Source organism: Balearica regulorum, chromosome 4 (genome assembly GCF_011004875.1).
Source record: "Balearica regulorum gibbericeps isolate bBalReg1 chromosome 4, bBalReg1.pri, whole genome shotgun sequence".
Classification (NCBI taxonomy): domain Eukaryota; kingdom Metazoa; phylum Chordata; class Aves; order Gruiformes; family Gruidae; genus Balearica; species Balearica regulorum.
Genome location: NC_046187.1, coordinates 35,470,907 through 35,483,036, shown reverse-complemented (window position 1 = coordinate 35,483,036; position 12,130 = coordinate 35,470,907). Strand labels below are relative to the sequence as shown.

General features: G+C 41.5%; 1 protein-coding gene across 1 annotated transcript; it reads left to right on the top strand.

The window, feature by feature from the left end:
• The first annotated feature begins 1,000 nt into the window (after window positions 1-1,000).
• On the top strand, window positions 1,001-12,117 carry CTSO (cathepsin O). The gene is made up of 8 exons (XM_075751764.1): window positions 1,001-1,464; window positions 2,742-2,847; window positions 3,798-3,931; window positions 5,144-5,311; window positions 6,384-6,505; window positions 7,721-7,884; window positions 8,341-8,433; window positions 10,158-12,117. The coding sequence occupies exons 1-8, from the start codon at window positions 1,186-1,188 to the stop codon at window positions 10,190-10,192; spliced, it is 1,101 nt and encodes a 366-aa protein (XP_075607879.1). The 5' UTR covers window positions 1,001-1,185; the 3' UTR covers window positions 10,193-12,117.
• The last annotated feature ends 13 nt before the right edge of the window (window positions 12,118-12,130 follow it).

The window sequence follows — 12,130 nt, the reverse complement described above, 5'->3', positions numbered from 1 at the left end:
TCAGCAAGCGCAGGCATTTGATCAGGGCTGACAGGACAGAGAGAGGCACAGCTCACTGAGCCACAGCCCTGACCCACCCTCCACAGCCATTAGTTTAATCCTTTGGCTTTTACTTGCCAAGGCTGTACATACCTATTCACCTAGAAATTAAAAATACATGGACCTGTTGCATTTCAAACAGTATAATTTCTCTTTCAAACTTGTATTATTGGATAAAATGCTGGACAGGACATTAAATGCACCAGGAGAGCACACCTGTGCTTTCACCTTGTGGGAACAAGATAGGAGGGGTGGGGGGAGAGCAAGAGACAACTGAAACAGAGTAGGTTTAACCATACAAATATCCTAATTACAAATACTGTGTAAAAAATATCTGGGATGGGAATTAACAGACTGTGTTAACTTATACCAGCCTAATGAGGTTAGAAATACCAAATGCTAACACGCTCGCTCAAGCACCAGCTCATGACCAGTCTCTAAGGAAACCAATGAGCCACCATAAGCACACAGAGGTTTCTGTCAAGTATTTTCTTCCAGCATAACCTAATTGCACCATACACCAGAGCCTGTGGACCATGGCTACGCAGCATAGAGTAGTTCTTCTCTCCCCACCAGTAGGGATAATTTAACCTATAAACTGCATTTCTGCTGCCCCAAAGCAGCAACTACACCTTCTCTTTCCTACTGGCAACCCAGTTTCCAGGTACCAACTAACTTTCCTCTCAGTTTAACTCAGTAGTTAACTCAATGCTCAGCATCTCTTCAGCCCTGCGCGCCTCACCGTGCATCTCCCACACGGAAAAACACCGCGTGAAACACGGGCTTTTTCCAGGCGCTGTCGGGAACCCCAAAACACAGCAAAAACGGCGGCAGGACACCCGAAGGCAGCCGCAGCCCCGAGCCCGGCCACTCACAGGAGCACGACCTGCCCCTGAGGGGCGGTCCAGGAAACCTGCTGCCGGGCGGCCACCATTTCATGCCCCGCCTCGGCCCGCCCCGCCCCGCCCCGCCCGGCGGGGTGCCGGCCCCTCGCGCCGGCCTGCCCCCAGGCCCGCTGTAGGAGGGGGCGGAGGACTGCCTGCGGGCAGAGGCTGGGAAGAACGGTGCTGTGAGCCCCCTCTGCCCCACGAAAACAGCCCGGCCGCAAGCTCAGCGGGGGGGGGCGCTCCCCAGACCCCACCCGCCATGACATGGCGGCCCGGGGCGGGGCGGCGGCCGGGGACCCGGCAGGGAGCGGGCCCCGCTGCCCAGCGCGGCATGGCGCGACCTGTCGCTCGCCCCGGCCCGTCGATGGGGGTGCTGGCGTTGGCGCTTCTCTGCTGCCTGCTGCGGGCAGGCAGCGCCGCCCTCTTGGCGCCTGCAGGCACCCGGCTTGGGGAGGAGGGCGGTGGCGGCGATCGTCCGGGCCGCCCTCCGTGGGACGGAGGTGGCCGGGAGAAAGAAGCGGCGGCGGCGGCCCTTCGGGTAGGTGTCCCTGCCCGCACTTACACTCGCGATCCGCGCTACACAGCGGGCCCTGCTGCCGCCGTGCTGGCTGCGGGCTCTGCCGAAGGAGGAGGGGTGGCGAGGTGCCGCTCTGCCGGTGCTAACTGCGTGACTAGAGGGTGAGAGGTGGAGGAAGGTGGCACGGCAGAGCTCTTCAGCCCGGAGTACCGAAGCCCGCTCCGGCATCTTTTGCTGTTTAGTTTTCCTCAGTCTGCTTGGTTTCCCTTTAAGTTACGGGGGCTGGGGTGTCGCTGCTTTTCTCCCCTTCCCCGTTTCTGACGCCAGGTGTCAGCCCCGGACCGAGGAGACTCGGGCCCCGGCCTGGCCTCCCGGCGCGGCGGCGAAGCGGATTTCACCCGTCCCGTGCCTCACGTCTCCGGCTGTACAGAGATTCCTGTCACAGCACTTTCCCGGGGAAACGGGGCGACCGGGAAAGTCAGGCAGGGCGGCACCACATCGTGCCTGACGAGAGGTGCCTGGGGGAGCCGGGCGGGTGTCAGTCTAACGGGGCGGCGGGGTGGTTACCGGGGCCGAGGGAGCGCGGTAGCAGCCCGGCGTGCTGCTGGCCCCCGTGGCGTTGGTGGGACCGCAGGTGATGCTGCGGTGGGTTCCTCCCTTGCGTGACAACCCAGCGTGCACCAGCGGACGTCGTCTGCTGAGAGAGTGTGATGAAGTTATCATAAACGCAGAAGGTGGCGTTAAGTTTTTGATATTTCATGTTGAACTTCGTCAGCAGAAGAAGTTGGGGAGAGGAGTGTCAGATTGTCTTGCTTTTGTAGGTCAAAACCATGTTTTTCAGAGATCTAGGATTCCTGATAATTTAAATTTTAGGGGTTTTACTATCTTTAGGCTATTATACCGTTCTTTTGCTTTATAAGGACATAAAGCAAGACAGGATTCTCTCTTATCTGAAGACATTGTTATGTATCTCTGAACCACAAGGTTTGTTGTGCTGTGAGAGAAGGGCATCAGATGAGTTTGACCCAATTTGTTCTCAGCTTGCCTGTTTTGTCTCATACCAATCTTTTACCCTCAATGCACTTAACATGCTTTTTTGGTATCTTTCTTGGAGTTGAAATTAGTCTAATGGCTTTCATATTTGATAGTTTTGATAGGAATCCATGATGAATCTGAGGTGAACAACTGTCTTGTTAACTAAGTTCATGTTTACTGTTGCTAACCTTTTATTTTTCTTGCTTTTATGGTTTTGTCTCTACTGTTAACTTAATAATGTCCACAATTTTTTTTTCTTTCAGGAAAGTGCTAGAAGAATTAGATTACTGAATTCATCATCAAAAGATAATATGACTGCTTTCTATGGAATAAATCAGTTTTCTCACCTGTTTCCTGAAGAGTTCAAAGGTATATATGCTGGCTGCTGCTAGTGCCTTTTCTGTTATTTTCTTTATTCTTTCCCAGAACCTTGTATCTTTCACGTTTACAGATTCTTCCAGTGCTGATAGTCAGCTAGTTTACAATGTCTGGTACCAAACTGTAAGTACTTCTGAAGGATACAACAATCCTCTTCATGTTTCTCTAGTCTTGCAAGGTTGAATTGCCCAGAGCCTGAATTTGATTTAGTATGCAGACCCTTCTTTCCTTCTTTCTTCTCTTCTCACTGGGCCTTAAAGCCTTCTTCAGTTCCTATTCCCTATCCCAAGACAAAATTGACTACTATCCAAACAGTGCTTGGGAGAGGGCAAGGCTGTACAATGCTAGCTATGACTTTCAGGAGCGATATGACATCCTTAGTTTTTTCTATTAAGAAAATTTGTCTGATACCTAACCTAATCTTCCCTTCTTGGTGTTCAAGTCTGCTTTTATGTATTCTATTCATCGTGGGATTTCACACCTTTTTTAATTTTAAATAATTAAGCAAGGTTTTTTTAGTGAAAAACTAGCAATTTGCATATGTTTCAGAATCTTTACATTATTCTCCTCTTATTTTTCCTCTTTTACCTGACTAAAATAAAGTAATATTTTTTCCAATGAGTAAAATGTTGTGAAAATTTTCAAACAAAACTTGTTTTATGGAGTGGTTGTTGATCGGCTTTAGTAAATCTTCACACTTTGTACCCACATTCCCTACATGGAATATTTCTGTTCTTTCCAGAACTGTAGGAATATTTACATTCGTTCTGGAGTATAATGATTATTTTAAAATACATGAATTTTCTATGGATTTGAGAATGAGATGTAATCTCATGATTGTAACTACAGATCAAAGTTATCTCTATGGCTTCTAGTAAAACAGTTGTTTGTGTGTTTTTTTTAAGTTAGTACATTTATAGATGTTTGTATTCTGTGTTTAGCTATTTACTTAAGAAGCATACCTCACAAACTTCCCAGATACATAAAAGTGCCAAACGGAGAGGAGAAACCTTTGCCGAAGAAGTTTGACTGGAGGGACAAGAAAGTCATTACAGAAGTGAGAAATCAGCAAACAGTAAGTCCTGGTGTTTTCCTTTCCTGGTTCTCAAACACTGCTCAGAGGCAGTTCCAGCAGGTAGGTCCTAGAGCACAGTGAAGGTTTTGTAAGGCATCAGCACTGCCTCCAAACTCCTTGCACAAGTATGGTTGGTTGAACACACACAAAGTCACGTAGCGTTTTATGCAAAGCGGGATTAGACTTAAAAGCATGAGATGCAAAAGTTGCGCGTTTAGAAATTGTGCAATTACAAGCTGTGCGTAATACATTTTTTTGATCTAGTTAACTAAATCTGCAAATATTTTGCACCATGTGTATTTTGCATTTTTCTGAAGAGACTGAGGTAAGTTCAGTACCTAACTTCACCCCCTCATTTCACCTGGATGGGTATAGATCCTCTGCTGTTGTTTTCTCTCATGATTGAATGCCCTTGGCTGGTCAACACCCGTATCTTTACCGTTGAACACCTCAGGGGATGCATTTATGATAGGAAGATAACCAGATCCTACATGATTACAGTTTATCCCAAAGTGGTTGTGGTCACCAGTAAGAAACAAACAAGCTGTTAAATCCCCAATGTCTTTCCTTTCTGTGCTTTACATAGTGTAACCTGGACCTTGCCTAGGAATACATTCTGCTTCCTATTTTAAATGCCACAGTTTAAAGAGCCTAGAACTGCAGTATAGATTCTGTTACTGTCTAAGAATTTTTCTACTCTTTAATTTCAGTTTACTGTTTCTTAAATTGTAATCTAATGTATTTCTATAAAATGCTTCAGACTGTAGAGTGTTGTAGACTGTCTCCTTAAGTGCATCCTTTTCAAAAACTTATTAACTAATGTAGTTAAAAAATAATTTCATCCTGAGCTCAAATCCTTCTTTAAGAAAGTAGATACCTCAGTAAAAAGCACCCTCAGACCTATCCTAAAGGGCAAAAATTAATCAGGAACGAATCCTTAAAATAAGACAACCATAATGCAGGAATCTTTAAAATCAGACACCCATAATGCATTTCTAGCTTTCAGGGAGCACTACAGGTGAACAAAGCAGTTCAATATTTTAAATGGCTGATTAAATTTATTTATTACTGCCTTAAAAACGAAGTTCAAGGATGATGTAGTAAATGAAGAGCATTAGAACACCCTTTTGTCTCTTTTTTTTTTTCTTCATATTAGGCTTCAAAAATAAAGCTGACTTTTTCTTTCTCCCGTTTCCCTTCTCTTTGTACCAGTGTGGAGGCTGCTGGGCTTTCAGCGTTGTGGGTAGTATAGAGTCTGCCTATGCAATTAAAGGAAATAACCTGGAAGAACTCAGTGTACAGCAGATTATTGACTGTTCATACAATAATTATGGCTGCAGCGGGGGATCCACTGTTAGTGCTTTGAGCTGGCTGAACCAGGTTTGAAACTTCTCATAAATCTTGAACCCTTCCTTAGCTTTCATATGAACATTCTTTTTTACTGGGAAAAAGTGATGGGGAAGGTGGAGTGTACAGTTCATCTGTTTTTTTTTTAATGTATGTGTGTATATGTATGTATGTATGCATATACATGAGTGTGTATATGTGTATGCATATTTAGTTAGTCTGGAATCAACAGAGAGTTTGTTCAACGAGAATTTAAACTTGGTTGGAATTTATGGTCTATATATGTTCTTGTGAATGTAACAAATCAACCCACAGGGGTTGAAAATAGCATTCCTACAGTATTTCCACTGTATTCAATTGGAACTGCAGACATACAGTACCGGTGTATCCACGGGTATCCACCGGTTTATCCACTTGTCATTTTGTGGATTTGAGTGTCCAGTTTAGGCACCAGCATTTGGGGAAAAGGAAAGATGTTGAGATTTTCTGCTTTTGAATTTCTATGGTTTCTGTTGTGAACACTCTAAAATCATGCACAAGTCTGGAGAACCTCAGAACAGAATGTAAAAGAACAGAAGTGTAAAAGGTTGATGCAGTAGCTTTGCATCTGGACTTTGATCTGTGGCAACCGTTATAATACATTATATACTAGAGTGAGGATTTGATGCAAATAGCAGAATTGGACTTAATTTCAGTATTTTATGTAACTGTTCTTGGGATATTTGTGGTTCTTGAACTGTCCCAAGGAGAGGATAATTTTTTGTGTGGATGTCATTTGAAGAGAATGAATAGGCATTCATTAAATGAATGCATAGTCTCTGTGTTTGACATTAATGAGGTTGCTTACGATGCTAGTTTAAACCAGAGATACCTTTTAAATTTCGTTCATGATTGAAAGACTTCTGAATCCCTTCTGAAGCTTTCTCTGTGAACAAGGAAACTAGAGATAGTGAATACCTTATTTCCCAGTATGACATTCTTATTTCTAATCTCAGCAAGAACACATTGAATTTTGAGTGAGTTCTGTGGTCATTTTCAGTGTATTTTGACCTGCGTAGTGTTGAAGTCAAATGCATTAAATTCTCATTCATTTATCTTCTTGCAGACAAAAGTAAAACTCGTGAGAGATTCAGAATACACTTTTAAAGCTCAGACAGGACTATGCCATTATTTTGGACACTCAGATTTTGGAGTATCAATAACAGGATTTGCTGCATATGACTTCAGGTAGCTACTATTGATTCTTTTTATTTGCTGTACTTTTCCTTCTGTGTTCAGTAACTGTGGAGTAAGCTATAGCCAATAGTGCATTGACCAGCCAAAGGTTACGAGGTTCATATTGCATCAGTTCTGTAGCTATGTACTGGCTAAGAATTAATACATAACATTTTTGAGAGTTAAGGCTTGCCACAGTGAATCCACTCAACCCTGCCATCACTAAGCTTGTTCAAATTAGAAAGCTTAAGTCTGTGTCTTGAAATTAGGTCTTTTAAATTGGCTATATTTGAACTGGAACATTGAGTCAGTTACAGTTTTTAATAAGTGAACATTACACTGCTTAAGTATCAGAAACAGTAAATCCTACCAATAGTAATTGGAATTTGTTGAAAAATTTAGGAAGTAGTCGGTTACTTCATCCGTTTACATACCCACCCGCATCCTCCTCCAGCCCATGACTTAACAATGTTGTCATCTAAATTTTGTAAAGACAACTGGTAGCTTTTTAGGTTTCAGTGCCAAGAAAGTTTGTTTCTAGTTTTTATCAGTACAGTACAGCTGGATACTGAACTGACAAGAAATATAATTTTGACTAGAAATTGAATTACTGCCAGATATAAGTAACTAAAATCAATTATAGCTTTGCCAGTCTGTCTTTGCCAAATTTAGTTATTCCACACACCATGCAGTGATGAAAATTTCCTGTTCCAGTATATTGGATAAGTAAAACCCTGTGAGGATGCTAACGGTAGTGTCTGATAATGGTAATGCCCTGTGGTTTTATATGTTTGAGATACATATTTTAGTGTGTTACTATGTATGATACAAGAGGTACTTCTCTATGTTTGAAAAAATAATGGCAAATAATAATATAGACTAATGTTTTGTCCAAAGTCATTTTATAGTTGAAAAAGGTGATGTATAAAAGGTACATAGTGCTCCCCATTGCCCACTGACTTGACCCAAAAACCTGCTTCTTTTTAATAGCATCATGTCTTTGGATCTATACCTTTCTCATAGTCTCTGTGCCCTATATCTGTATTACTGTGTTGCAGTACATGAAATACATATTTATTGATGTATGTTATATGGTATGTAGAACTTAAAGGAAATGATTGAATTATTTGATTTTTAAATTGTACTTAACAAGTAGATTACCACCACTCAAATGGCTTTAGTGTGCTAACTTAAGTCACTCAGCATTATCACTCACGTCTTTCACAGTGGTCAGGAAGAAGAAATGATGAGGATGCTTGTTAACTGGGGCCCTTTGGCAGTAACAGTAGATGCAGTTAGCTGGCAGGATTATCTTGGTGGGATCATACAGTATCACTGCTCCAGTGGAAGAGCAAATCATGCTGTTCTCATCACTGGTTTTGACAGAACAGGTACGTTTCCATCAACTGAATATCAGCCCAGTAGGTTTTGTGGTTTTTCTCTTGCAACTTGCCTCCTGTGGGGCAGATAGGTGATTAAAATCCAGAACTGGGTGTTCTGTTGAGAGCTGTTTGGTTTGGTGTCACATCAGTTCTGGAACCACAGTCTGATCCCAGGAGAAATTCTCCTCTTGTCTGTGTTCCTTCAGTTCTGTGGGACTTCATGTCTTTATAAAGACACGAACACAGCTATGTATGTCTTTACGCTAGCAGAGGATATATCCAGTCTGTTCAGCACTGGACTATCAGCTCTATCCTCTAGGTGAACAGCAGTAGGTTTCACTATACTGTATCATCAAACCATCATAAACTATGAGATACTAACACGGTAATTAACTCTGTAGAGCGTTAGAAGTTTTTTTATGCTTCCCACATATTATCTCTTGTTTCTGAAAATGTCTCTTCCAGGTAATATCCCGTACTGGATTGTACAGAACTCTTGGGGGCCTACATGGGGAATAGATGGCTATGTTCGTGTTAAGATAGGCGGCAATGTCTGTGGTAAGTTTGACAAAAAATAATTAAAGTGTTAAAGGCCACATGCTGGGATATGTTTCTCTGTGTAAGTAAAGCAGTATAATGGGATCCTCAGAGACGAAATAAAAATCAGTGCTATGTTTTAAAAGAGGTTAGATGAGTCCAGGTGGGAAAATAAATAAAGCAGTTGCTAGTGCAGTTGCTAGTTCAGCCAAGCCATATAGTTGACTGATTGAAAAACACCCTACAAAGGTAAAGCTATATAAGGCATAACAAATAAAATGCTACTGTACCTTACCACGAACAGGTAATGGCACTGTAAAGTATACAGCCATGTATCAGAGGTCTAGGTTAGTGCCATCGCTATACTCAGTGTAGGTAAAACAGCTGCTGGCCTTGTCTGGTGGATGCAATTATCTCTGGGCTCAGTTTAACAAACAGATACGGAAAGTGGATCTGCCCATGCTTGGGGATTGTGTACCCTGCTTGTGGCTTTTCTGGTAGGATAGAGGTATATACTTTTAGCGCTAGTTCCATCTCCTGCCCTGTTACCTGCATGAGATTTTTCTTGGGTGTTTGAGGGGAGTTTTGTGGTGTTAAGTACCCAGTTGCTGGATATGGAGGTAAGGCAGGTGAAGCTCCTGTTTACCAGCAAAGATTGCTGAGCCACATTGCTGGGATTGGACTACTAGATAGTAGGTGTTGTGTGTCGATTGAATTTCTGTCTGTTAGATTAACACTGTAGGTCTTCTGTTGGCTTTCCCTTCCATGGATGTTTCACAGTTGCTCTCACAGCCATTGTAAAAGGTGTTAGATGATGTAAATGATGTGCAAATAAAATTAGATAATACTCAGTTTGGCTGCACTCCGTGAAGATCAGGACAACGTATCCAATCATAGATTTTCTATGTTGCTAAAACTTGTTCATATTGTTGTTGTATAAAAAAACCTATTTGGAAAGAGTTGTTTAGAAATAGTGAGAATTAAAGCAAGTCTGTTACAGAGGTGGTTAGGAAGAACAGCTGTGTTATTTTTGAAATATGTTCTTTCAAAAAACAGGATCTCTTACATTTTTTGTAGTGTGCCACACAAGAACAATCCAGCAAAGGCTAGTAGTTGTTCTGTTTCCCTCAAAGATGTTGTCTTCTGATTTAGAGGTGCTCTCATAACACTTTTGAGGTTATAAGAGCCATCACCCTTTGATATCTTCACAGGCTGTAGTCAGACTTCACTTTTAGTGCTGGAAGGAGTGCAACAGTGCAAACAGACTTGAACTGAGCAGGAGTAAAAGCCTAGTTTGTTCTGTGTTTGCGTGTGTGCCTATGAGTGTTCAAAAATGTGTCTTGTAAGGGAATTTGTGATCTCCAGTCTCTTGGTGAGCTTTCAAAGCTGCATAGCTTCATATTGTCTATCCATTGCTAATGCGTATGATTTAAAGAGAAGAGGATAGCAAGGTTTAAATTGCTTTTCAGCATCTAGATTGGACTAATTCTGAATCCTGAGAAAGGATCTAAAGTTTTGAACATGAAAGCAGAGGAGAGAGGAGTGTAGAGCACTGCTAAAATAGTGTCAGGCAGTGAAGAAATAAAAAAGCTTGCAGCTAATTCCCTGCCCCCTCTCCTCACCCCAGCGGTTCACTGTCATGGCATGGAAGAGAGAAGGCTTTATAGGAATATGAATTCTGGGAACTTATTTCTGGCAAGTCTTCAATTCCAGTATTTATTAAAAAAATTTTGTTTCATTTGCAGGTATAGCAGATACAGTTTCATTAGTATTTGTTTGACACTTCCTGGCCAAAGACCACGATTATCATTTGGATAACAGTTTGGCACACACTGTATGTGAAGATTTTCTTCGAAGGAGCATTTTCAAAAATAAGAAAAAACTGTAAGGGCAATTCCTGCTTTTCAGCAGTACAGGAATGGGTTGGCTGGAGTTTTTAAAAATTCCACTATTTGGAATGTGTGTTGCACATCAAATCCCTCACGGAATAAGAAGACTCGGAATTGACTGCAGAGTACACAAAAAGAAGTTACAAAGACGGACTGAAACTGTGAGTGGGAATTGTATCCAGGTGTTGAATACTACTCCATAAAACAGTCTTACAAGGAAAGAAGTGATGACAAATGATAAGGAATCTGGTTCAAATAATGAATAGTATGACAGAATATAATCAAAAAAGACTTTGAATCATGAAGAACCATGATTAGGTCTGCTTTTATGGGATGGGGAGGAAGGGCAGTTGGAAGAAAATATTCTCTGTTATGCTTTGATAGATGTCTTGGCTTTTCTAGTACCTCTGACAGACACTAACATTTTGTCTTCCTCCTTTTTATGAAATCTTACCTTTCCTCTGCAGCTAGAATACTAGAAGAGGGAAACGGAGACTTAAAGTTGTTTCCTGAGCGCCCATGGTCTCTGAAGTGCTGCAATCCTTCACTTTCAGTCTTCAGACTGTTATTGGCTAAATATGACTTTAGAGATTTTCAGAGCAGGGAGTGTGTTTTGGAAAGTGCCTGGAATATCAGTCTTCTGGATTAATTTGTTAGATGGATAGAAAATTAAGAAGTAACTGTATTTAGGCAAACAGAGGCAGTTCTAGTGGTTTAACATCCTGTGTCCTGGCAGGATGTATGTGTTTGCAAATCAACATTTCCGTGCTTTGAGAGCTGTGTCAGTTCCAGGCCTTCTCTCTTCTCTACTTCACGTCTAACAGTGAAGCCAGTTGCAAAACAGAAATTAAAAAAGGTTCTTATTATAGAAAAAATTGTGAGGGTGAGGTTTGTTTGAGTATTTATTTGCCACCTTTAGAAAGTCAGCAATTACAGAATACCCCAAATAGAGTGGATGTTAAATTTCCCTATATTAACTGAAATCATAGGTGGGACTTGCTGGGAATCAAAAAGTGATTCCAGCCCTGCTGACCTGTAAAACTGCACTTGCAGGAAAATGTAACTGGAATTCACAACCCAACAACATGTAATTCTGAAATGCTCCGAACCTTTCATCTGGAATGCTTTACCTGTATCTTTTATGAAGCACTACTATGAAAAGTATTGAAGCAATTTTGTAATTTTTGCATCCAACTTACTGAACCATGTTAACAGATCGGCATATTGTAACTTTTTTATGACAAATGCAATGAGTGTTCATAAATGTCTGTTGTAAGTATTGTCATTTTAGTCTTTCTACTTCTAAGCGTTAATATTTTAAATGAAAGGAAGACCAAGTGCAATGTTCCACTACTTCAGGTTCTGCTCCTTACTGAATTTACTGGCTGAAAACTTGAGATTAACAAAAGGGAAAGTCTTCTGTAGTCTTACAATCTTCTGTAGTACAGCCTTCCCTTAGCAGTTCACAAACAGCAGATAGCACACTTCCATAACTGGAAAACAACAGCCAGAGTGCCCAACTGGCATTGCTAAGAGTAGTGTTGTGACAATAGCATCAAACACAGGTGTTCCACCAGTGTTTTTGAGGTGGTACTACCAGCCATAAGTACTAAAGTGCTGAGATACAGAGCAACTCACCAGAAATTAAGGCCTATAGTCTATTTCCAAGGAGAGTGTTTAAAAAGATGGGAGTCCATCTAAGGAGAAGACAGCACAGCTTTATGAATATTCTACAGCCAATTTTGCCTCACTTTTATTATATATCAATTTTATCCTTATTTCAGTGATACTTTAAATAAAAAACACTTTAAATGCCTGTCATACTTTTG

Coding starts and splice junctions, on each gene's coding strand:
- CTSO (XM_075751764.1), top strand. CDS start 1,186: ATGACATGGCGGCCCGGGGCGGGGCGGCGGCCGGGGACCCGGCAGGGA. Junction 1,465..2,741: donor CGGCGGCGGCGGCCCTTCGG/GTAGGTGTCCCT, acceptor TTTTTCTTTCAG/GAAAGTGCTAGAAGAATTAG. Junction 5,312..6,383: donor CTTTGAGCTGGCTGAACCAG/GTTTGAAACTTC, acceptor ATCTTCTTGCAG/ACAAAAGTAAAACTCGTGAG.